Source organism: Salvelinus fontinalis, chromosome 22, assembly GCF_029448725.1.
Source record: "Salvelinus fontinalis isolate EN_2023a chromosome 22, ASM2944872v1, whole genome shotgun sequence".
Taxonomy (NCBI): domain Eukaryota; kingdom Metazoa; phylum Chordata; class Actinopteri; order Salmoniformes; family Salmonidae; genus Salvelinus; species Salvelinus fontinalis.
The window spans coordinates 32,644,690-32,671,327 of record NC_074686.1 but is presented as its reverse complement, the minus strand read 5'-3'; the positions used below and the strand labels follow the sequence as shown (position 1 = coordinate 32,671,327).

At 43.9% G+C, this 26,638-nt stretch overlaps 1 protein-coding gene across 1 annotated transcript in view; it reads left to right on the top strand.

Moving 5' to 3' along the window:
- Positions 1–25,844, top strand: part of LOC129820342 (uncharacterized) — a 34,801-nt gene extending 8,957 nt beyond the window's left edge. The window contains exons 2-3 of the mRNA XM_055877407.1: positions 24,996–25,131; positions 25,259–25,844. Coding sequence (XP_055733382.1) covers positions 24,996–25,131; positions 25,259–25,844 — 722 coding nt within the window. The remainder of the gene's footprint in view (positions 1–24,995; positions 25,132–25,258) is intronic.
- The last annotated feature ends 794 nt before the right edge of the window (positions 25,845–26,638 follow it).

The window sequence follows — 26,638 nt, the reverse complement described above, 5'->3', positions numbered from 1 at the left end:
GCCTCCAAAACGTTATCCTAGTGCCTCCAAAACGTTATCCTAGTGCCTCCAAAACGTTATCCTAGTGCCTCACAAAACGTTATCCTAGTGCCTCCAAAACGTTATCTTAGTGCCTCCAAAACGTTATCCTAGTGCCTCCAAAACGTTATCCTAGTGCCTCCGAAACGTTATCCTAGTGCCTCCAAAACGTTGTCCTAGTGCCTCCAAAACATTATCCTAGTGCCTCCAAAACATTATCCTAGTGCCTCCAAAACATTATCCTAGTGCCTCCGAAACGTTATCCTAGTGCCTCCAAAACGTTATCCTAGTGCCTCCGAAACGTTATCCTAGTGCCTCAGAAACATGGCTACCCTCTATGTGACAGAACGTTTGCGTTTTCAGCTCCGGGCTCAAAGGATCAACAGTGTTGCCTTTATAGCATAAACAAGGCTTTGTTGTTTTACTTTCAGGTTATTAGGTCACACTTTATTTGGATGGTTCAGGATCGTCCATCTGTAGATGCTCTACAGATGGTCATACTATCAATTAGCTATATGTTGATAAGAAACTGCTTGCTAAGGTTCAATTTAGGGTTAGAATAAGGGTTAGGGTTAGGGTAAGGGTTAAGGGTTAAGGTTAGGGTTAGTGTTAGTAGATAGTTAGTTGAAAAGTTACAGTCTGTAGAGCGTCTACAGATGGACTATGCAAATAAAGTGTTGCCTAGGTTAATAGACATGGATCCACATTTCTGTAAATGTGCCAGATTTTGCCAGACGGTTCATTTTCTACATCGAGTATCCCTGAAAATAAAGAGACTGAAGTACCGGGAAAACTATGAGATCATTCTGAAAGAAATGAACATACACATTAAATACTGTAGGTTTCACCTGTTCTTTGTTTCACTTTAGAGTATTGGCTCAAGGCTAATCCTCAATGTGGTGAGTAGAGGAGGACCTGTTTTCTTCCCATTACAAAGGAAGACAATTAACAATTTAGGATATCCAAGACTCTTGAAAAAACATGATTTCCCACTCCACCTCTTGAAAATAACATTCTTCCCCCATTCCACACCTCCAACCCCCCTTAGCCTAGTCTTCTCTGTCATAGCAGTGAGCAAGAAATCATATCAGTCACAACACACAGTACTGTGGCTTTATCCATTATAAACATTGCATTGTGACACGACACGGCACTCATTATTGTAATTTGTCGTGGCCTTCACAAAGGGCTCCCCGTGATTCAGCTGGAATCTTCAAAGCTACAAAGAAGAGAATAAAGAGCTCAGAGAAACGAGGATATAATTCTTCTTGAACCCGGTGACTTTCGCGAAGCTGCGAAGCCAAGCGCGTTTTGATGTACACATTTGTTTAATTGAACAAGCGGCGCGAACAAAGAGGAGATCAATTGTTGATTTTAATAAGACATTGTTCACGGGTCTCCTCATATTTAATTTGATGGCGGAATAGAGTGTAAAAGAGGAACGTGATAATTCTGTATTGCGCCATTACACCCGGCCCTCCTGGGCTCAAACTAATTGGCACAGGATTAGTGTTGGAGAATCAGAAGACCTCGAGCGCTTCTTCTCTCTCTCTCTCTCTCTCCTATCTTTCTCTCTCTCCTATCTTTCTCTCTACTTCTATATTTCTCTCTCTCCTCTCTCTCTCTCTCTCTCTCTCTCTCTCTCTCTCTCTCTCTCTCTCTCTCTCTCTCTCTCTCTCTCTCTGTCTCTCTCTCTGTCTCTCTCTCTCTCTCTGTCTCTCTCTCTCTCTGTCTCTCTCTCTCTCTCTCTCTCCTCTCTCTCTCTCTCTCCATCTCTGCTTCTCTCTCTTTTTGTAGTTTTTTTCTTCCACTCTCTCTGTATGTCTCTCCACTTGTGTTCTAGCCCACCACAAATGACCAGCTGAGGGATGAACAAACCATTTGTCCAACTTACACCACATGCTCACAATTATTTATAATAAATGCCTTCTGTTGTGACTCACAGGCCAACGTACAAAAACAATATTCAATGTATTCTACATGAATAATTGTTTAACAAAAAGTGTTAATGTACTCTTGGAATGAAACAATGAGATTGATCTTCTACAGTGGAGGCTACCCAGTGTTTCATTTATGGAAACGTCGAACACGCACAGCATGGAAGAGAGATGTTAATTTCCGTCCTGACGAAAAGATTGTAATGTAGACTTTACGGAGGATCAGATGTTACCATTGACATCACCACTGTGGAAGGCTTTACAGACCAAAGGGGTTGTTCTCTTCCTGCTTCTTCACAGAACTAAATCATCTTGTTGGTGCATATACTGTCAATATTAATCTCACATACTGAATTTAAGAGAGCTGGATAACATTTTATTTGGATAGTCCCCTATGGATGGTTTATATATATTCAACGAACCCTAACCCTAACCCCAGCCCCATCCCTAACCCTAACCCTAACCCCAGCCCCATCCCTAACCCTAACCCTAACCCCAGCCCCATCCCTAACCCTAACCCTAACCCCAGCCCCATCCCTAACCCTAACCCTAACCCTAACCCCAGCCCCATCCCTAACCCTAACCCTAACCCCAGCCCCAGCCCTAGGCCTAACCCCAGCCCCATCCCTAACCCTGGGCCTAACCCTAGGCCTAACCCTAACCCCAGCCCCATCCCTAACCCTAACCCCAGCCCCATCCCTAACCCTAGGCCTAACCCTAACCTCAGCCCCATCCCTAACCCTAGGCCTAACCCTAACCCCAGCCCCATCCCTAACCCTAGGCCTAGCCCTAACCCCAACCCCAACACCATCCCTAACCCTAGGCCTAACCCCATCCCTAACCCTAACCCCAGCCCCATCCCTAACCCCATCCCTAACCATAACCCCAGCCCAATCCCTAACCCCATCCCTAACCCTAACCCCAGCCCCATCCCTAACCCTAGGCCTAACCCTAACCCCAGCCCCATCCCTAACCCTAGGCCTAACCCTAATCCCAGGCCCAGCCCCATCCCTAACCCTAAGCCTAACACTAACCCCAGCCCCAGCCCTAACCCTAGGCCTAACCCTAACCCCAGCCCCAGCCCCAGCCCCATCCCTAACCCTAGGCCTAACCCTAACCCCAGCCCCATCCCTACCCCTAGGCCTAACCCTAACCCCAGCCCCAGCCCCAGCCCCAGCCCCAGCCCCATCCCTAACCCTAGGCCTAACCCCAGCCCCAGCCCCATCCCTAAACCGAGGCCTAACCCTAACCCCAGCCCCAGCCCCATCCCTAACCCTAGACATATACAATGCCTTCAGAAAGTATTCACACCCCTTGTCTTTTTCCACATTTTGTTGTGTTACAGCCTGAATTTAAAATGGATTCAATTGAGATGTTTCGTCCCTGGCCTACACACAATATCCCATAATTTCAAAGTGGAATTATGTATTCCGAAATGTTTAGAAATTAATGAAAAGCTGAAATGTCTTCAGTCAATAAGTATTCAACCCCTTGGTTATGGCAAGCCTAAATACGTTCAGGACTAAAAATGTGCTGAACAAGCGACATAAAAAGTTGCATGGACTCTGTGTGCAACAATAGTGTTAAACATGAATGACTACCTGATCTCTGTACACCACACATCAGCTGTAATGGCTGGAATGGAGTAAATGGAACGGTATCAAACACATCAAACGTATGGAAACTACGTTTGACTCCGTTCCATTTACTCCATTCCAGCCATTACAAAGAGCCCGTCTTCCTATATCTCCTCCCAACAAACTCCACTGCAACACATACAATTATCTGTAAGGTCCCAGAGTCGAGCATTGAATTTCAAACACAGATTCAACCACAAGACCAGGGAGGTTTTCCAATGCCTCACAAAGAAGGGCACCTATTATTTAACCTCACTAGGGTAGGGAGCAGCATTCGGAATTTTGGATGAAAAGCGTGCCCAAAGTAAACTGCCTGCTACTCAGGCCCAGAAGCTAGGATATGCATATAATTGGTAGATCTGGATAGAAAACACTCTAAAGTTTCCAAAACTGTTAAGATAATGTGTGTGAGTATAACAGAACTGATATGGCAGGCAAAAAATCCAAACAGGAAGTGGGAAATCTGAGGTTTGTAGTTTTTGAACTCACCCCTATCGATTCTATGGAATTCTCCGGGTGGAACATTATTGAACTTTTATGATAAAAACATCCTAAAGATTGATTCTATACTTAGTTTAACTTCTTCAGGCTGCAGGGTGAATATTGAAAAAACTGGAAAATATGTGCACATTTTCAAACGGCCTCTTAAGAAATTTTTGATTTTACAATATGCATATATTTACTACTATTGGATAGACAACAGTCTATAGTTTCTAAAAACGTTTGAATTATTTCTCTAAGTGGAACAGAACTATTTTTACAGACATTTTCCCAGCCGATGTGCGATGTGTCTCTTTAAGACCTTGTCTATACAAGGTCATGACACTTAGGACCGTAGAAACACGTCATACGCCTTCATCTGGGTGTAATGCGGAAGTGAGAGTTGAAAGGAGTCGAATATCTCTTCCATGGACTGAATACCACATCTTCTTGTGAGACCTGCGCAGTTTAATTTTTTTTCCGGGCGCGAGGCAGAATCTGGACTCGGCTCCTGGAATCCGCTCGTTAAAGGTGAATATGACCTCTGCCTACGATATTATTTGATACATGTCACAAAATCATCCTAAAGTATGTTTTTTCAATATACTTTAATTATATTATTGCAATTTATTCTGGACTTTAGATGTCATGCGACGGAATAATGTTTTGAAGAAAGACAGATTAGCGCCGCACGGCCGTTGTGCTTGCTAACCAAAGAGGGAAATATTTCGTTCTGGAACCCAACTAAAGACTTTACTGGACAATGGACCCCGTTACAACATTCTGATGGAAGATCAACAAAGATAAGGACCCAATTTGGGATGCTTTTTCATATATCTGTCGAACTGTGCTATGCTAGCGCTTGACTAGAATCAATGCTGCCGTATGCTAGCTAATGTTGTAAGCTAATATAACGATATATTGTGTTTTCGCTGTAAAACACTTCAAAAATCGGAAATATTGGCTCTATTCACACGATATTTGTCTTTCATTAGCTATCCACCATATGTTTTTCTGAAATGTTTTATGAGGTGTAATTAGTAGTTGACGTTGGTGTCTGTATTTTCTCTGGCTACTCCCGTCTGATTTCAGACTGTAGCTATGCTGTAGCAATGATGGGAGCAGTAATGTAAAACTGATTTATAGCTAAAATATGCACATTTAATGAACAAAACATAGATTTATTGTGTAACATGTTATAGGACTGTCATCTGAGGTAGTTTTTTCTAGGTTCTTTAGGTTGGTTTTAGGTTATTTAGGTTGGCTTGTGCATGCTACTTGAATCATAATTCATACATCATAATCATAATCATACGTGTCTGTCCACTTTTGTATTTGGTGGTGAGCTAACATAAATATATGTGGTGTTTTCTCTGTAAAACATTTAAAAAATCGGACATGTTGGCTGGATTGACAAGATGTTTATCTTTCAAATGCTGTATTGGACTTGTTAATATGTGAAAAGTAAATATTTAAAAAAAATAGCTTTTGAATTTCGCGCCCTGCACATGAGCTGGATGTTGTCATATTTGTACCGACGTCGGGAGAGCCCGCCTAACAGGTTAACAAGTTTCTTAGACCTGTAATATAACTTTTTTGAACGTTTCGTCCGAATGGACCAGATCGGGCTTTTGGATTGTTTACCAAAGCCCTAACAAAAGAAGCTATTGGACATAAGTTGACATACATGATGGACATTATTGAACAAAACAAGCATTTATTGTGGAACTACGATTCCTGGGAGTGCATTCTGATGAAGATCATCAAAGGTAAGTGAATATTTCTAATGCTATTTATGAATAATGTTGACTACCCAACATGGCAGGTATTTCTCTGGCTGGTTTGGGCTCTGAGCGCCGTTCTCAGATTATGCTTTTTCCGTAAAGTTTTTTAAAAATCTGACACAGCAGTTGCATTAACCTGTTAAGGCTAGGGGGTGCTGTTGTCACTATTTATGGAAATCGTGTAATTTTTGAAACGGCTTCCTACAAAATTCTTGATCGTACAATATGCATATTATTATTATTATTGGATAGAAAACAGTCTATAGTTTCTATAGGCGTTGAAATTTTGTCTCTAAGTGGAACAGAACTCATTCTACAGCAATTTCCCTGACATGGAGTCAGATTTCACACATTTTGGCCCCTGTTCTGGAGTCAGTTTTAAGGCCACTGTTATTCCTATGAGTATACGGACACTGCTTACGTCTTCCCCTGGATGCCTTTACGTGATGACGCTTTGAATGGTATCGATTGCCCAGTCACAGCCACTATAAATGAAAAAACCCTGTAGGTAGGAACTCTTTTCTTGGTGCGTCATGCGCGCGGAGGATACCGACCTACTGTTTTTCCAAGCATTAGTGTAGCCAGTTATATTTCTCCGGTCATATTTTTACTCGTTATAGGAGTTAAAAACATCATAAGGTAGTTAATTTAAAGCGTTTTATAGCAATTTATATCCGTTTAGTGCGATTTTGGGACATTTATTTCTGAGCCACTGTGAATCTCTGGGCACCGTTCCAGTTCATGCCGAACGCAATGTGCATTTCTGCATGGCAAGAGGACAGCTTTCGACCAAAAGACGATTAGACCCAAGAAAGGATTCTTTGACCAAGATTCTGATGGAAGAACAGCTCAAAGTAGGAACAATTTATTATGATAAATCGTGTTTCTGTCGAAAAATGTTAGTGGCTTAGGACGCCATTTTTTTTTACTTAGCTTCGCTTGGCGCAAACTGTATTGAAAAGTAAGGATAATTTAAAAAATGTAATTCCGCGATTGTATTAAGAATTAAATTGTCTATCAATCGCTGTCCACCCTATATTTTTTAGTCACGTTTATGAGTATTTATGTATACGACTAGATCACTGTCTAATATGGCGCACGACATTTTCTGACCAGCTGGGCTACTTTTCTCATTGTCTAACCATGATTTTGGTGGCTAAATATGCACATTTTCGAACAAACTGTATATGTATGTTGTAATGTGATGTTACAGGAGTGTCATCTGAAGAATTCTGAGAAGGTTAGTGAAAAAATTAATATATTTTGGCGATGTTTACGTTATCGCTCTCTTTGGCTAGAATCAATGCTGGGGTAATGTTTGCACATGTGCTATGCTAATATAACGATTTATTGTGTTTTTGCTGTAAGACACTTAGAAAATCTGAAATATTGTCTGTATTCACAGGATCTGTGTCTTTCGATTAGTGTATGCTGTGTATTTTTACGAAATGTTTGATGATTAGTAGTTAGGTAAACACGTTGCTCATTGTAATTATTCTAGTCCATTTGTGACGGTGGGTGCAATTGTAAACTATGACATCTACCTGAAATATGCACATTTTTCTAACAAAACCTATCCTATACCATAAATATGTTATCAGACTGTCATCTGATGAGGTTTTTTCTTGGTTGGTGGCTATCAATATCTTAGTTTAGCCGAATTGGTGATAGCTACTGGTGTTGGTGGACAAAGAAAAAATGGTGGATTATGCTAATGTGTTTAGCTAATAGATTTACATCTTTACATATTGTGTCTTCCCTGTAAAACATTTTAAAAATCGGACATGTTGGCTGGATTCACAAGATCTGTGTCTTTCATTAGCTGTATTGGACTTTAATGTGTGAAAGTTAAATATTTAAAAAATATATTTTTTTTGAATTTCGCGGCTCTGCCTTTTCAGTGGGGGTGGGGGGGTGTGCCGCTAGACAGGTTTTAAGGAGAAGAGTATCTAACGTTTCATGTATAATAGCTGTATTTTCATCAACATTTATTATGAGTATTTCTGTGAATTCATGTGGCTCTCTGCAATATCACTGCTTGTTTTGGAACTACTGAATCTAACACGCCAATGTAAAATGAGATTTTTGGATATAAATATGAACTTTACCGAATAAAACATACATGTATTGTGTAACATGAAGTCCTATGAGTGTCATCTGATGAAGATCATCAAAGGTTAGTGGTCAATTTTATCTTATTTGTGCTTTTTGTGACTCCTCTCTTTAGCGTGAAAAATGGCTGGGTTTTTCTGTGACTTGGTGGTGACCTAACATAATCGTTTGTGGAGCTTTCGCTGTAAAGCATTTTTTAAATCAGACAGTGTGGCTGGATTAACGAGAATTTGATCTTTAACCTGTTGGGGATGGGGGCGCTGTTTAGACTATTTATGCTAATTTGGCTAATTTTTTAAACGGCTTCCCACAAAATCCTTGATCGTACAATATGCATATTATTATTATTATTGGATAGAAAACAGTCTATAGTTTCTATAGGAGTTGAAATTTTGTCTCTAAGTGGAACAGAGCCCATTCTACAGCAATTTCCCTGACATGGAGTCAGATTTGAGAAATGTTGGCCACTTTTCTGAAGTCAGTTAAAAGGGCACTGTCGTTGCTATGACTATACGGACACTTCTTACGTCTTCCCCTGGGTGCCTTTACGTGATGACGATTCCAATGGGGTCGATTGCGCGTTCACAGGCACTACAAATGAAAAAAACCTTTAGCTAGCAAGTCTTTTCTTGCTGCGTAACGCGCGTGGAAGACACCGACCCTCTCCTGTTCCAAGCGTTAGTTTAGCCTGTTATATTTCTCCGGTCATCTTTTCACTCGTTATAGGAGTTACAAACATCATAAAGTAGTTAATTTAAAGCGTTTTATAGCAATTTATATCCGTTTAGTGCGATTTTGGGACATTTATTTTTGCAACGATGTGAAAAGTTGGGCACGCTTTTCAGTTCATCCCGAACGCAGTTGACATTTCCACATGGCAAGAGGACAGCTTTCCACCAAAAGACGATTTCTCCCAAGAAAGGATCCTTTGCCCAAGATACTGATGGAAGAACAGCTCAAGGTAGGACATTTTTATTATGATAAATCGTGTTTCTGTCGAAACATTTTAGTTGCTTAGGACGCCATGTTTTTTGACGTAGCTTCGCTTGGCGCAAACTGTATTGAAAAGTAAGGATAAATTAAAAAATGTAATAACGCAATTGTATTAAGAATTAAATTGTCTATCAATCCCTGTCCACCCTATATTTTTTAGTCACGTTTATGAGTATTTATGTATAAGAGTAGATCACTGTCTAAGTGGCGCAAGGACTTTTTCTTTACCAGCTTGTCTACATTTCACATTGTCTAACCATGATTTTGGTGGCTAAATATAAACATTTTCGATCAAACTGTATATGCATGTTGTAATGTGATGTTACAGGAGTGTCATCGGAAGAATTCTGAGAAGGTTAGTGAAAAAATTAATATCTTTTGGCGATGTTGACTTTTATCGCTCACTTTGGCTAGAATCAATGCTGGGCTGCTAATTGCTATGTGCTAAGCTAATATAACGATTTATTGTGTTTTCGCTGTAAGACACTTAGAAAATCTGAAATATTGTCTGTATTCACAGGATCTGTGTCTTTCGATTCGTGTATGCTGTGTATTTTTACGAAATGTTTGATGATTAGTAGTTAGGTAAACACGTTGCTCATTGTAATTATTCTAGTCCATTTGTGATGGTGGGTGCAATTGTAAACTATGCCATCTACCTGAAATATGCACTTTTTTCTAACAAAACCTATCCCATACCATAAATATGTTATCAGACTGTCATCTAATGAGTTTTTTTGTTGGTTAGGGGCTATAAATATCTTAGTTTAGCCGAATTGGTGATGGCTACTGGTGTTGGTGGACAAATAAAAGATGGTGGATTATGCTAATGTGTTTTTAGGTAATAGATGTACATCTTTACATATTGTGTCTTCCCTGTAAAACATTTTAAAAATCGGAAATGTTGACTGGATTCACAAGATCTGTGTCTTTCATTAGCTGTATTGGACTTTAATGTGTGAAAGTTAAATATTTTAAAAAAATATTTTTTTTGAATTTCGCGGCACTGGTTTTTCAGTGGGGGGGGGGGGGGGGGTGTGCCGCTAGCGCCACGCTGATCCTAGACAGGTTAAAATGGTGCCTAATACTTTTATGTTTGAGAAATTTGATTTATGAGATTTCTGTTGATTTGTATTTGGCCCCCTGCAATTTTATTGGCTGTTGGCGAGGCAGTCCTAGACAGGTTAATGGCTGTGATAGGAGAAAACTGGATGGATCGATGACATTGTAGTTACTCCACAATACTAACCCAATCGACAGAGTGAAAATAATGAATACAAATATATTGTAACGGTCGTCTTGTGGTGATTGAACGGACCAAGGCGCAGCGGGTTGTGAATACATAATGAATATATTTACAAACAGACGAAACACGAAGAACACTTGAATAAACTACAAAACAAATAAATGACGTAGACTGACCTAAAACATGAGAACTTACATAACACGAAGAACGCACGAACAGGTACAGACTACAACAAACGAACGAACAAACGAAACAGTCCCGTGTGGTGCACAGACACAAACACAGAAGACAACCACCCAAAAACAAACAGTGAAACCAGCCTACCTTAATATGGTTCTCAATCAGAGGAAACGTCAAACACCTGCCTCTAATTGAGAACCATATCAGGCAACACATTGAACCCAACATAGAAACACAACACATAGAATGCCCACCCCAACTCACGCCCTGACCAACTAAACACATACAAAACAACAGAAAACAGGTCAGGAACGTGACATATATAATAAAAAGGAATACAACATTACAGAATACAAATATTCTAAAACATGCATCCCGTTTCCAACAAAGCACTAAGGTAATACTGCAAAGAATGTGGCAAAGCAATACACTTTATGTCGTGAATACAAAGTGTTATGTTTGGGGCAAATCCTAGAGGAAAACCTGGTTCTGTTTGCTTTCTACCAGTCACTGGGAGATTAATTCACCTTTAAGCAGGACAATAACATAAAACACAAGGCCAAATCTACGCTGGAGTTGCTTACCAAGAAGATAGTGAATGTTCCTGACTGGCTGAGTTACAGTTTTGACTTAAATCTACTTGAAAATCTGTGGCAAGACCTGAAAATGGTTGTCTAGCAACAATCAATAACCAATTTGACAAAGCTTGAAGATTTTTTTAAATAATAATGGGCAAATGTTGCACAATCCAGGTGTGGAAAGCTCTTACAAAGTTACTCAGAAAGACTCACAGCTGTAATCACTGCCAAAGGTGCTTCTACAATGTATTGACTCAGGGATGTGACTTAATATGTACATTTGACATTTCTGTATTTAATTTTCAATAAATTTGCAAACATTTTTTAAAACTTATTTTCCCTTTGTCATTATGGGGTATTGTGTGTAGATGGGTGAGAAAAAAGATTGAATCCATTTTGAATTCAGGCTGTAACACAACAAAATGTGGAATAAGTCAAGGGGTATGAATACTTTCTGAAGGCACTGTGTATAACGAGAGAGAAGTTCATTTCCGAAAGACCCACCTTTAGTCAGCAGAGCACACAGACGCACACACACGCACACTCATAAAGACATGTCCTATTTTGAAATCCCTGCAAGTTCTCGAAACAGCTGTTCGCTGAGGGTCGGTAAGTATGAAGAAATATGTTTTTAATTATGTGACCACCTGGGGTGCCATGGATCGTACAAGCTCCTCTTGAAAACAGATGCGGTCATTTTCCGTAATTACATCGGACAAATTGAGACGGTGTGTTCTCACATCACCTTGTCAAGAACTTGTGTTGTTGTCCGGAAATATTGTTGTCTTTCACTCAGTCAACGTCACATTTGTCATCACTGTCATAATTAATCAGGAAGTAGAGGAAGCTACCAGTGGATAAAAACAGTACACAATTGTACCAAGTAAAAAGGTATCAAACCTTTCAGCTGTTGATGATACAGGTGATTGTTGTAGGGGGGGATGCACTACATAGACAGAGCGCCAGTATGGCAGCCGTTATCATGGTAAATCAACATGAGGGTGACATAATAGTGTGTCTTTTACACTTTTTAGATATTGAATGACAAATGCAATATTTCCTTCATCAGGCTGTTGGATATTAGAATTTTATATGATTTTCTGTGTCACTCACTCACACACACACCATCTGACAGACCCCTACGATTCCATCTGAATGCAGAGAGACGAAAATACATGAAAAGCTCAAGAGCAATAAAATAAATCACTCCCAACCGTAACATGAACTTACATTTCATGCCTCAAGTGGGGAAACGGAGCTTTAAATCATAAAATAATTTCATCTATGGAGGGGCCTCTGAAAGCCATGCAGCACTGCAGACTAACACTCCGTACTGTCTCTCCTAGTCCTATCCTTCAGGCAGAACCATAGTCTCTCCTAGTCCTATCCTTCAGGCAGAACCATAGTCTCTCCTAGTCCTATCCTCCAGGCAGAACCATAGTCTCTCCTAGTCCTATCCTCCAGGCAGAACCATAGTCTCTCCTAGTCCTATCCTCCAGGCAGAACCATAGTCTCTCCTAGTCCTATCCTCCAGGCAGAACCATAGTCTCTCCTAGTCCTATCCTCCAGGCAGAACCATAGTCTCTCCTAGTCCTATCCTCCAGGCAGAACCATAGTCTCTCCTAGTCCTATCCTCCAGGCAGAACCATAGTCTCTCCCAGGATCCGGAGGATTAACTGCTATTTCTACCCAGCAAACAAACTCTGCTGTGTGTGTGTGTGTTTGTGTGTGTGTGTGTGTGTGTGTGTGTGTGTGTGTGTGTGTGTGTGTGTGTGTGTGTGTGTGTGTGTGTGTGTGTGTGCGTGCGTGCGTGTCTTTGCAACCATACTGCCATCGAATCCTTGTAGATTCCCCGTTATTTTGTTAACAGTAACCACTCAATTAATTATTGTTTACCCAAGTAATGATTTCCCTCCAGTCAGAGGAAACCCGCTGGTTCTTAGGGTTGAAGGTGTCTGATATGATAGATAGTTCTGCTCTGAAGAGAGAAGAAACATGGTAGTAAATACTGCACTGTCTGGCTGGCTTCCTTTCTGCTCCTGATTTAAATCTTCTCCTTTCTAGCTTTTCTATATCCAGCCAGTCATATCACAGGGTAAAATAGAACATGGTTGCTAGCACATGGACACAGGAGACAGAGAACAAGCTGTGACCCAAATAGCAAACTCGATAATCTCCTGAAACAGATTCAGCAAGTGGAGGAAGAGAAACTTCACTCAATAAGAATACTACAGGGATTGATGCTGCTGCCGAGGATTGCGGCAACCACCAGCCAGCAGAACAACAGAACATACACGACCAGGGAGAAGGAGAACACAAAAGTGAAAGAAATCACCCAAGAATTTTAACAGATCAGAGTGTGTTATGGGAATTAGTTAGATACTGGTGGTCTAAACCACAGAGGATGCTCTCTGTAAAACAGGTCAATTCTTGACCCTAGCATCCCCAATTTCACTACTCAATAGAAAAGTTTACGTTGAGACTGAACTGAGAAACAAAACTCGGGAGACAAGGACTATGCATCTATTCATGGGATGACAACAGTATCTCATAAAACTTTTGTGCATCAACAACAGCCCCTATAAATCACATGATTATGACATGAGGTAGGGGAGGAGCCTAAACCTCCCACACAACCCTACCCAGCACAGAGTCAGACTCTATCATGACATGTAAAGAACTAGCTAAGCCAGTGGGAACACCCCAATGAGGCCAAAAGCATCTGCTGGGGCCACGGAGGTCGTGCTGGCTGGTGTGTGTGTAGCCCTCCATGCAGGTTCTCCAGGCAGACACACACGGAGCTGGCTGGTGTGTGTGTAGTCCTCCATGCAGGTTCTCCAGGCAGACACACACGGAGCTGAATGGTGTGTGTGTAGTCCTCCATGCAGGTTCTCCAGGCAGACACACACGGAGCTGGATGGTGTGTGTCTAGTCCTCCATGCAGGTTCTCCAGGCAGACACACACAGAGCTGGATGGTGTGTGTGTAGTCCTCCATGCAGGTTCTCCAGGCAGACACACACGGAGCTGGATGGTGTGTGTCTAGTCCTCCATGCAGGTTCTCCAGGCAGACACACACAGAGCTGGATGGTGTGTGTGTAGTCCTCCATGCAGGTTCTCCAGGCAGACACACACGGAGCTGGATGGTGTGTGTGTAGTCCTCCATACAGGTTCTCCAGGCAGACACACACGGAGCTGGCTGGTGTGTGTGTAGTCCTCCATGCAGGTTCTCCAGGCAGACACACACGGAGCTGGCTGGTGTGTGTGTAGTCCTCCATGCAGGTTCTCCAGGCAGACACACACGGAGCTGGCTGGTGTGTGTGTAGTCCTCCATGCAGGTTCTCCAGGCAGACACACACGGAGCTGGCTGGTGTGTGTGTAGTCCTCCATGCAGGTTCTCCAGGCCGACACACACGGAGCTGGATGGTGGTCTGGAGGAGAAAGACACTATTAAAGCCATCATCTCAACAGGAGTAAATAGTTCTACACAGTCCCAACGCTAACCATAATACACTGGGGTACTTATAGATGTATTATATATATTTTTCTCTCCAATGAAGGGAAGAAGCGAGTGGATGTGTGAGAGTAGCCATGAAAATGACATTATTTTATAAAGAGAAATTATTACTGTTAACTGCTTGTGGTTTTGATTACATATATAATAATGTACCAGCACATGCAATATCTCAACATAGAACCACATTCAAAGACATACACCACCTCTTCAGATACACATACATGTTTATTACACATGAATATTTATGTTATTAGACGTTAATGTTTGTTATTACACATTAATGTTTGTTATTCATCACATCACATTTCAAATCAAATTTATTTATATAGCCCTTCTTACATCAGCTGATATATCAAAGTGCTGTACAGAAACCCAGCCTAAAACCCCAAACAGCAAGCAATGCAGATGTAGAAGCACGGTGGCTAGGAAAAACTCCCTAGAAAGGCGGGAACCTAGGAAGAAACCTAGAGAGGAACCAGGCTATGAGGGGTGGCCAGTCCTCTTCTGGCTGTGCCGGGTGGAGATTATAACAGAACATGGCCAAGATGTTCAAATGTTCATAGATGACCAGCAGGGTCAAATTATAATGATCACAGTAGTTGTCGAGGGTGCAACAAGTCAGCACCTCAGGAGTAAATGTCAGCTGGCTTTTCATAGCCGATCATTGAGAGTATCTCTACCGCTCCTGCTGTCTCTAGAGAGTTGAAAACAGCAGGTCTGGGACAGGTAGCACGTCCGGTGAACAGGTCAGGGTTCCATAGCCGCAAGCAGAACAGTTGAAACTGGAGCAGCAGCACGGCTAGGTGGACTGGGGACAGGAAGTTATTACACATTCATGTTTGTTATTACACATTCATGTTTGTTATTAACGTTCATGTTTGTTATTACACGTTAATGTTTGCTATTACACATTAATGTTTGTTATTACACATTCATGTTTGTTATTACACATTCATGTTTGTTATTACACATTAATGTTTGTTTTTACACATTAATGTTTGTTTTTACACATTAATGTTTGTTATTACACGTTAATGTTTGTTATTACACATTCATGTTTGTTATTACACATTAATGTTTGTTATTACACATTCATGTTTGTTATTACACATTCATGTTTGTTATTACACATTAATGTTTGTTTTTACACATTAATGTTTGTTTTTACACATTAATGTTTGTTATTACACGTTAATGTTTGTTATTACACATTCATGTTTGTTATTACACATTAATGTTTGTTATTACACATTTATGTTTGTTATTACACATTAATGTTTGTTATTACACGTTCATGTTTGTTATTACACGTTAATGTTTTCTATTACACATGAATGTTTGTTATTACACATTAATGTTTGTTATTACACATTCATGTTTGTTATTACACAATCGTGTTTGTTATTACATGTGAACGTTTGTTATTACACATTCATGTTTGTTACTACACGTTAATGTTTGCTATTACACATTCATGTTTGTCATTAACACGTTAACATTTATGTTATTAAACATAGCTTGTTATTACATGTTAACATATGTTATTACACATTGTTATTACACATTCATGTTTATGTTATTACACATTGTTTGTTATTACACGTTAATGTGTGTTATTACACGTGAATGTGTGTTATTACACGTGAATGTGTGTTATTACACTTGAATGTGTGTTATTACACGTGAATGTGTGTTATTACACGTTAATGTTTGCTATTACACATTCATGTTTGTCATTACACGTTAACATTTATGTTATTAAACATTGCTTGTTATTACAAGTTAACATATGTTATTACACATTGTTATTACACATTCATGTTTGTTATTACACATAACGTTTATGTTATTACACATTGTTATTACATATTCATGTTTATGTTATTACACATTGTTTGTTATTACATATTCATGTTTATGTTATTACACATTGTTTGTTATTACATATTCATGTTTGTTATTACACGTTAATGTTGTGGCATTTAGCTCCAACAACCAAGGGCATCCCTTGGAGACAAGTTCACCTTTGGAACAGGAAACAAAAGTATTTTTCCAAATGGACTTTTCCGGATGAATCAAGGGACATTTACTCTGGATGAACGTGTACCCAGTCATCTGTGGAATCTGAGGTAAGCTCAACCGCTTTCAACACTGAACGCCCTGTCCCTAAGGAGCGTGGGTTTTCCACTTCCCCACCGCCACTCTAAAACAATTTGAGGACATTCGCGATTAAGTGGTTCAAGTAGCGTTTAATTACATATAGGAAGGAGGGCTGATTTCTTGTTAATCAAAGCTCTATTAACAGCCAGTGAATCCAAATTAACGTCCAATACATATTTAACAGATAAGCAGTTCTGGCTGCAAACCACTCAGGTTTTCTTCCCCCTCTCTTTTTTCCCCTCCCATGTAACAATTGTGAAGAGGTGCATATTACCTATAATAACAGCTTCAATGAACTCCGACATAACCCTGATTCATGTAGGACAAAATGACACCTGCTGCTCCAGCCCTCCACTCAATGTCTCTGAAGAGCTCTAGCAGTCACTTTGGCCTCATGATATTCAACACAGAGACAGTCACTTTGGCCTCATGATATTCAACACAGAGACAGTCACTTTGGCCTCATGATATTCAACACAGAGACAGTCACTTTGGCCTCATAATATTCAACACAGAGACAGTCACTTTGGCCTCATGATATTCAACACAGAGACAGTCACTTTGGCCTCATGATATTCAACACAGAGACAGTCACTTTGGCCTCATGATATTCAACACAGAGACAGTCACTTTGAACTCATGATATTTAACACAGAGACAGTCACTTTGGCCTCATGATATTCAACATAGAGACAGTCACTTTGAACTCATGATATTCAACACAGAGACAGTCACTTTGAACTCATGATATTCAACACAGAGACAGTCACTTTGAACTCATGTTAATCAACACAGAGACAGTCACTTTGGCCTCATGTTAATCAACACAGAGACAGTCACTTTGGCCTCATGTTAATCAACACAGAGACAGTCACTTTGGCCTCATGTTAATCAACACAGAGACAGTCACTTTGGCCTCATGTTAATCAACACAGAGACAGTCACTTTGGCCTCATGTTAATCAACACAGAGACAGTCACTTTGGCCTCATGTTAATCAACACAGAGACAGTCACTTTGGCCTCATGTTAATCAACACAGAGACAGTCACTTTGGCCTCTCACATTATTCAACACAGAGACAGTCACTTTGGCCTCTCACATTATTCAACACAGAGACAGTCACTTTGGTCTCATGTTATTCAACACAGAGACCGTGTTTCTTCTTTGAACTGCTGATGTGTTGATGTGTCGATGAATTAAAAAATAGACACAGTAGGAAATACTATTTTCTTTAAACAGGCAAAGGAACATGCACCTTTTTACATCCATACATCCACAGAGTTTCTTGGGAGTCGTATTAGTCGTATGTACAGGATATGCGTGGTCCAACGAAATGCTTACTTGCAGGTTCCTTCTGGACAATGGAACAACAATAATACATGATACATGATAAATGTTTCAATGGAATAGAATAAACATTTCAGCCCAGTATAATACAGGAAGACACAATTTATAGTCCAATATTTACACATTTTGGGGAAGGTGGTATAGTGTTTAAATTGTGCCGTTTTTTGCAATAATAAGAGTTTGCTGGTAGCAGTTGTGATGTGGACGTGTTTAATTATAATTCTGAAGACCAGAAGTCCCCACAAGAATAGTGAACAAACAAACATTTGACCAACTGAGGACATTTTCCTAGTCTTCACAAGGTCAAATGGGGTTTAGGGTTACGGTTAGAATTTGTGTTAGAATTAGGTTTGGGCTGAAGGTTAGATGTTCGGGTTAAAGTTAGGGTTGAGGTTGAGGTTAGGGTATGGGAAAAAAGGATTTTGAATGGGCCTGAATTGTGTGTCCACACAAGGTTAGTTGTTCAAGACTCTGTGTGTGTGTGTGTGTGTGTGTGTGTGTGTGTGTGTGTGTGTGTGTGTGTGTGTGTGTGTGTGTGTGTGTGTGTGTGTGTGTGTGTGTGTGTGTGTGTGTGTGTGTGTGTGAGAGACACACAGAAAAGTGAGTGTGTGTGTGTGTGTGTGTGTGTGTGTGTGTGTGTGTGTGTGTGTGTGTGTGTGTGTGTGTGTGTGTGTGTGTGTGTGTGTGTGTGTGTGTGTGTGTGTGTGTGTGTGAGAGAGACACACAGAAAGTGAATGTGTGTGTGTGTGTGTGTGTGTGTGTGTGTGTGTGTGTGTGTGTGTGTGTGTGTGTGTGTGTGTGTGTGTGTGTGTGTGTGTGTGAGAGACACACAGAAAAGTGAATATGTGTGTGTGTGTGTGTGTGTGTGTGTGTGTGTGTGTGTGTGTGTGTGTGTGTGTGTGTGTGTGTGTGTGTGTGTGTGTGTGTGTGTGTGTGTGTGTGTGTGTGTGTGTGTGTGTGTGTGAGAGAGAGTGAGAGAGAGAGAGAGAGAGAGAGAGAGAGAGAGAGAGAGAGAGAGAGAGAGAGAGAGAGAGAGAGAGAGAGAGAGAGAGAGAGAGAGAAAAGTGAATATGTGTGGAGAATCAGACCAGGTGGTCAGTCCAGTTCAAGGGTTCAGCAGTCTGATGGCTCGTAGATAGAAACTGTCTCTGTTGGTATCAGACCTCATGGTTGGATACAGTCTACCTGACAGTCAGAAAGGGAATAGTTCATGGGGTGTGTGGGGTCCTTGATGATGCTGTGGGCCTTCCTCGGGCATTGTTTCAAGTAGATGTACTAGGCTATCTTCACCACCCGCTGGAGGGCCTTGCGGTCATGAACGGAGCAATTCCCGTACCAGGCCGTGATGTAACCGGTCAGGACGCTCTCGATGGTGCAGCGGTCGTGTTTGGAGAGGACCTGGGGTGGAATGCCAAATTTCTTCAGCTGCGTTGACAAGAGTGGTGGTGTTGTTGGTCCATGTCAAGTCCTCGTGATGTGGGCGCCAAGGAACTGAAAACCTCCGACTCCCTCTACTGCAGTCCCATTGATGTGGATTCACATGATAATGGACCTCGTGGGAGCTTCCTCTTTAGCATACAAGATCATGGGCAAATAAGATTGGTAGAGCGATGGTCTACCCACACACATCCTATCATCCATCCATCCATCCAATCCCACCCCTCCACACATACCCCCCTCCACCTATCATCAATCTATCCTTCCACCCCACATCTCATCAGCCCATGCCCATCTCCTCCCATCTGTCTGATGAGGCTGGCTACATGTGTCCATTAAGGGGGTTAGGTGTCAGAACTGGGTGGGTGGGTGACAGGCAGCGAGGGATAGGGCCTTCTAAACCATTGTTCACTTAGCTGTGGCTGGGGAGAAATGTCTCACACTGGTCATATCAGTGACATTATCTGTGAGTGTGTGAGTGTGTGAGTGAGTGAGTGAGTGAGTGAGTGAGTGAGAAAGAGAGAGAGAGAGAGAGAGAGAGAGAGAGAGAGAGAGAGAGAGAGAGAGAGAGAGACACACAGACTGAGAAAGAGAGAGAGAGACCAAGAGAGAGAGAGTGAGAGTGAGAGAGACAGAGAGAGAGACAACGACCGAGAGAGAAGAGAGAGACAGAGAAGAGAGAGAGAGAGAGAGAGAGAGAGACCGAGAGAGAGAGAGAGAGACCGAGATAGAGAGACCGAGAGAGAGAGAGAGAGACCGAGAGAGACAGAGAGAGAGAGAGAGAGAGAGAGAGAGACAACGACCGAGAGAGAAGAGAGAGACCGAGAAAGAGAGAGACAGAGAAGAGAGAGAGAGACCGAGATAGAGAGACCGAGAGAGAAAGAGAGAGAGAGAGAGAGAGAGAGACCGAGAGAGACCGAGAGAGACCGAGAAAGAGAGAGAGAGAGAGAGAGAGAGAGAGAGAGAGAGAGAGACAGAGGCCGAGAGAGACAGAGAGAGAGTGAGAGAGAGAGACAGAGAGAGACAGAGAGAGAGAGAGACAGAGAGAGAGAGAGAGACAGAGAGAGACAGAGAGAGACAGAGAGAGAGAGAGAGAGAGAGAGAGAGAGAGAGAGAGAGAGACAGAGAGAGAGAGAGAGAGAGAGAGAGAGAGAGAGAGAGAGAGAGAGAGAGAGAGACAGAGAGACAGAGAGACAGAGAGAGAGAGAGACAGAGAGAGACAGAGAGAGAGAGAGAGAGAGAGACAGAGGAGAGAGAGAGAGAGAGAGAGAGAGAGAGAGAGAGAGAGAGAGAGAGAGAGAGATGGGGCTACAGGCGGACCTGATCTGAGGAAAGTATCCGCTCCTCCTCCCTCTCTCCTCCCTAGTATCCGTCTTTAGGAAGTGTGTTGAGAACCGTCTTTAGAGATTACCAGTGTTTTTATTTATTTCCAGAGGTAGAACAGCGGGAGGCCCAGCTTCAATCAGCCCAACTAGTGCTTGGAGACAAGGACCCTGCTTTTCTACTTGGCCATGCTCTTGAAAAGTAGAAAGAGGGGGGAAAAACTCTATAAACAACTAAATGGATTAGCCGTCATGCATTATTTTGGTTATGGAAACATCAGCAGAGGAAATATAACGGAGTAAGAAGTGAGTACATGCAGGGCCGCCCAGTGCAAATACATCCAGGGTGACAGTGTCATCTGAGCATTCTCCCGGTTGGATAAAGTATCTGCCACTAATACCACTAGTGTGACATTCTTTTCTTAAACATACCCAATCTGAGGACACCAGAAGACTGTCTGAATCTGGCCGGTTTTAAGACTTCATGTATATAAAATGGGCTTTGGTTGATATGTGAGTGAGTCAGAGCGAGTGTGTTGTGTTGTGTTGTGTTGTGTTGTGTTGTGTGTGCGTGCGTGCGTGCGTGCGTGCGTGCGTGCGTGTGGTGAGGAACTTGATGAATCTCGAGTGGGGTTACAGGTTCATTTGAAAGCTGACGGATCAGAGTGACTGGATAGAGAAAGGGAGGGAGAGAGGGAGGTAGGTAGGGAGAGAGGGAGGTAGGTAGGTAGGTAGGGAGAGAGGGAGGTAGGTAGGGAGAGAAATCAGGTCAATGGACAGCCAGGACAGCATGGGTGGATTGGGGGATTGGGGATTGGGGGGTGGGGGGATTGGGGATGGGGGAGCAGTGTTGGAGGCTGCAGGAGTGTGTAGAGTGTGTTTGTGTGTGGGATTAAGGACGCCACGTTGACTACGGGAGGAATGAGGCGGGGTGGGCAGATGTCCAGGGTCCCACGACGTGTCCCAGTGGGAACCAAACAACCACTGCACTGGAAACCCCCCCCCCCCCTTCTTCTATTGCCCAGCCGCTGTCACCATGGCAACGTGCCAGCCGCAGCTACCCTCCACTGTATTACTATAACTTGTTATTGTGAGATCAAAACTTTGGAATGGGGGGGTGGAGGAAAGGATATACTAAAATATCTTACCTCCACATTGAAGACAATGGCTAATTTAACATGTGGCTCTGCAGGCCTGCAGCCTGTAACCCCTAGCACTGCCACCCTGCTCTTCCCCCTGCCACCCTGCTCTTCCCCCTGCCACCCTGCTCTTCCCACTACCACCCTGCTCTTCCCACTACCACCCTGCTCTTCCCCCTGCCACCCTGCTCTTCCCACTACCACCCTGCTCTTCCTCCTGCCACCCTGCTCTTCCCCTGCCACCCTGCTCTTCCCACTACCACCCTGCTCTTCCTCCTGCCACCCTGCTCTTCCTCCTGCCACCCTGCTCTTCCCCCTGCCACCCTGCTCTTCCCACTGCCACCCTGCTTTTCCCACTACCACCCTGCTCTTCCTCCTGCCACCCTGCTCTTCCCACTACCACCCTGCTCTTCCCCCTGCCACCCTGCTCTTCCCCCTGCCACCCTGCTTTTCCCACTACCACCCTGCTCTTCCTCCTGCCACCCTGCTCTTCCCCCTGCCACCCTGCTCTTCCCCCTGCTACCCTGCTTTTCCCACTACCACCCTGCTCTTCCTCCTGCCACCCTGCTCTTCCTCCTGCCACCCTGCTCTTCCCCCTGCCACCCTTCTCTTCCCATCTACTCTGTAGTGTCTGTGGAGGCTCTTGACTTAGAGCTGCAGAATGCTCCTCCAGAGGACTATACCCTACAAACTGTACACCACAGGGGGTTGAGGAGGGGTTCAGGGTAATGGCTGGAGTGGAATTAGTGGAATGGTATCAAATAGACCAAACAAATACATGATGCCATTCCATTGGCTCCGTTCCAGATATTATTATGAGCCTTCCTCCCCTCAGTTGCCTCCACTGCTGCCCACTACCATAATCCCTATCACCACACAATGAGGCTATATGAATCACTGCAGAATAATGACAGTAAACTACCCAGCCTCAACACTGAACCAAGGAGTGTTTTCACTAGGAACCAAACAGAACTGCAGAATAATGACAGTAAACTACCAAATCAACTTCTCAGACAATCATTTAGTACCAAACCTACAGGGTCCTTGACTCTTGACAAAGACGATGGAGAATACTGTAGTGTGGCAGCCACTTTTAGTGATCAGAGCGAGGACGACACAGCCTTAAAGACTGTAAGGCTTCAGCACTGTCCAGGCCCCCTGTCCAGGCCCATTGTCCAGCAGGCATTCATCTTCATGTGTTAGCATCATCAGCCTCAGCTTCAACACACACACAGAGCTTCTACCCAGCATCACAACACACACACACACACACACACACACACACACACACACACACACACACACACACACACACACACACACACACACACACACACCTTCTACCCAGCATCATAGCATTATCCCTCATCGCCACATATTCATCATCCACTCAACTGATTAGGACCACAATACCTGCTCCAGCTATAAAACTTATCATCGAAACGCTACCAGGCATAAATCTTTTGCTAAGGAGACAGGCTACGGTGAGGAATGGGGAAGCAGTGTGTTTTGGCTTTATGGGGATTAGATTGATGATTTAGATGTGCTCATACTTCCCGGCAGTGTAGGTTATAATATAATATAATGCTGAGGAACAAGGAGCAGGTACATGGTTTTTGAAGTTCGTTCAAGTGAGAAATAAATTGGATGGAGAGAGTGGGTTTTGCTTATCTAGGCAAACATGAAACATCACATCTAAGTCCAACTCAGTATATTTTACACAACTTGGAACAAGTAGGATTAGTAGCCTCTGTTGGTACTTTCACTTGATCATCAACTAACCAAATGTTGAGGTTGTTTAGCATCAGACAGAGGAAAGGTATTTGGCCAATTCAGTGACAAGTCTACCAACCCTAACAGCCAATCACACATTGACACATGCTTTCCTCTGACTGTCACTAGGTCTCAGAAGTGGTCGCACACACATCTCTACCCAGCATCACACACATATCTACCCAGCATCGCACGCACGCACGCACGCACGCACGCGCACGCGCACGCACACGCACACACACACACACACACACACACACACACACACACACACACACACCTCTACTCGGCATCACACACACACACCTCTACCCAGCATCACACACACATACACACCTCTACCCAGCATCACACACACATACACACCCACCTCTACCCAGCATCACACACACACACACCTCTACACAGCATCACACACACACACACACACACACACACACACACACACACACACACACACACACACACACACACACCTCTACCCAGCATCACAGACACAAACACATCCCTACCCAGCATCTCACACACACACACACACACACACACACACACACACACACACACACACACACACACACACACACACACACACACACACACACACACACACACACACCTCTACCCAGCATCACAGACACAAACACATCCCTACCCAGCATCTCACACACACACACACACACACACACACACACACACACACACACACACACACACACACACACACACACACACACACACACACACACACACACACACACACACACACACACACACACACACACACACCTCTCGCCAGCATCACACACACACAAACATCTCTACCCAGCATCAGACACACACACACACACATACATCTTTACCCAGCATCACACACAAACACACATCTATCCAGCATCACTCACACACACAAACACATCTACCCAGCATAACACACACAAACACATATTTACCCAGCCTCACACACACAAACACATCTCTACGCAGCATCACTCACACACACACACACACATATAGCAGAGGCACACACGCACGCACACCAGGAGAAAGTAGGATTTTGAAAGGGACTGAATTGTGTGTCCACACAAGGTTAGTTGTACAAGACTCTGTCTGTCTGTCTGTCTGTCTGTCTGTCTGTCTGTCTGTCTGTCTGTCTGCAACAACAGCATGTGTGCTTGTTTGTGAGTGAATGGATTCTAAATATTGAAAAGCCCCGAAAGAGACACTGAATGATTGTGTGTGTGTGTTCCTGCGTGCCACTGTGTGCATTGGAGAGGGGGGGGGGGGGGGGGTAGGCAGCGGATGGTGTTAATACCTTCAGTCTGTGTCTTCTACCCAGACACAAAGGGTGTCCCCATGTGGGAGAAGCAGGAGCAGCCCCAGCCCACCTCCCCAGCCCACCACGGCTCTCCCCAGTCCACCACGGCTCTCCCCAGCCCACCACGGCTCTCCCCAGTCCACCACGGCTCTCCCCAGTCCACCACGGCTCTCCCCAGCCCACCTCCCCAGCCCACCACGGCTCTAACCAGCCCACCACGGCTCTAACCAGCCCACCACGGCTCTCCCCAGTCCACCACGGCTCTCCCTAGCCCACCTCCCCAGCCCACCACGGCTCTCCCCAGCCCACCACGGCTCTCCCCAGCCCACCACGGCTCTCCCCAGTCCACCACGGCTCTCCCCAGCCCACCACGGCTCTCCCCAGCCCACCACGGCTCTCCCCAGTCCACCACGGCTCTCCCCAGCCCACCACGGCTCTCCCCAGTCCACCACGGCTCTCCCCAGCCCACCTCCCCAGCCCACCACGGCTCTAACCAGCCCACCACGGCTCTCCCCAGTCCACCACGGCTCTCCCCAGCCCACCTCCCCAGCCCACCACGGCTCTCCCCAGCCCACCACGGCTCTCCCCAGCCCACCACGGCTCTCCCCAGTCCACCACGGCTCTCCCCAGTCCACCACGGCTCTCCCCAGCCCACCACGGCTCTCCCCAGTCCACCACGGCTCTCCCCAGCCCACCACGGCTCTCCCCAGTCCACCACGGCTCTCCCCAGCCCACCACGGCTCTCCCCAGCCCACCACGGCTCTCCCTAGCCGACCACGGCCCACCACAGCCATCCCCAGCCCACCAGAGCTCTCCCTAGCCAACCATGGCCCACCACAGCCATCCCCAGCCCACCAGAGCTCGCCCTAGCCGACCATGGCCCACCACAGCCATCCCCAGCCCACCAGAGCTCTCCCTAGCCGACCATGGCCCACCACAGCCATCCCCAGCCCACCAGAGCTCTCCCTAGCCGACCATGGCCCACCACAGCCATCCCCAGCTCACCGCAGGACACTACAGGGCACCTAATGGGAACATCATTAACCAAAAAGAGAGCTAGAGCTGCATGGGAATGAGGGGCGAACAGGCCATGGATTAGATTAAAAAGCCATATCTGTCACTCGCATACTTCAACAGTGAATGTAGTGTTCCAGGTCAACACAAAGTGTTATCTAAAGCAGTTTTTTTATTTTTTTATTTTACAAGGCAGTCACAATGCACAACTCACCAAGGTACAGTGCAAATGAAAAATATTTTTATAAGAAAAGTACAAAATAAAACAATCTTCAGAGCAACAGAAATGAGCTATTTACCTGTTGACATCAAAGACATCAGAGTATAACAACATCGGAGACATGTGGAATAACAGCACATTTGCATAACCTATAAATAGATTGTTCACATGATAGTTCAGCTGTTTCTCTCTGTATTTGAGGAACCTGATGGAATGTCATAGCTTCTGTCACATGCCTACCACATTCCTCTGTATCTAGCACCTGAAACACAGTTACCGGATCTTTATAGGGTCCATCTTTTCCACATTCTATCCTACACAGCTGAGCATGAGTCTGTCTATCAATAGATTCTATCCTACACAGCTGAGCATGCATCTGTCTATCAATAGATTCTATTCTGCACAGCTGAGCATGAGTCTGTCTATCAAT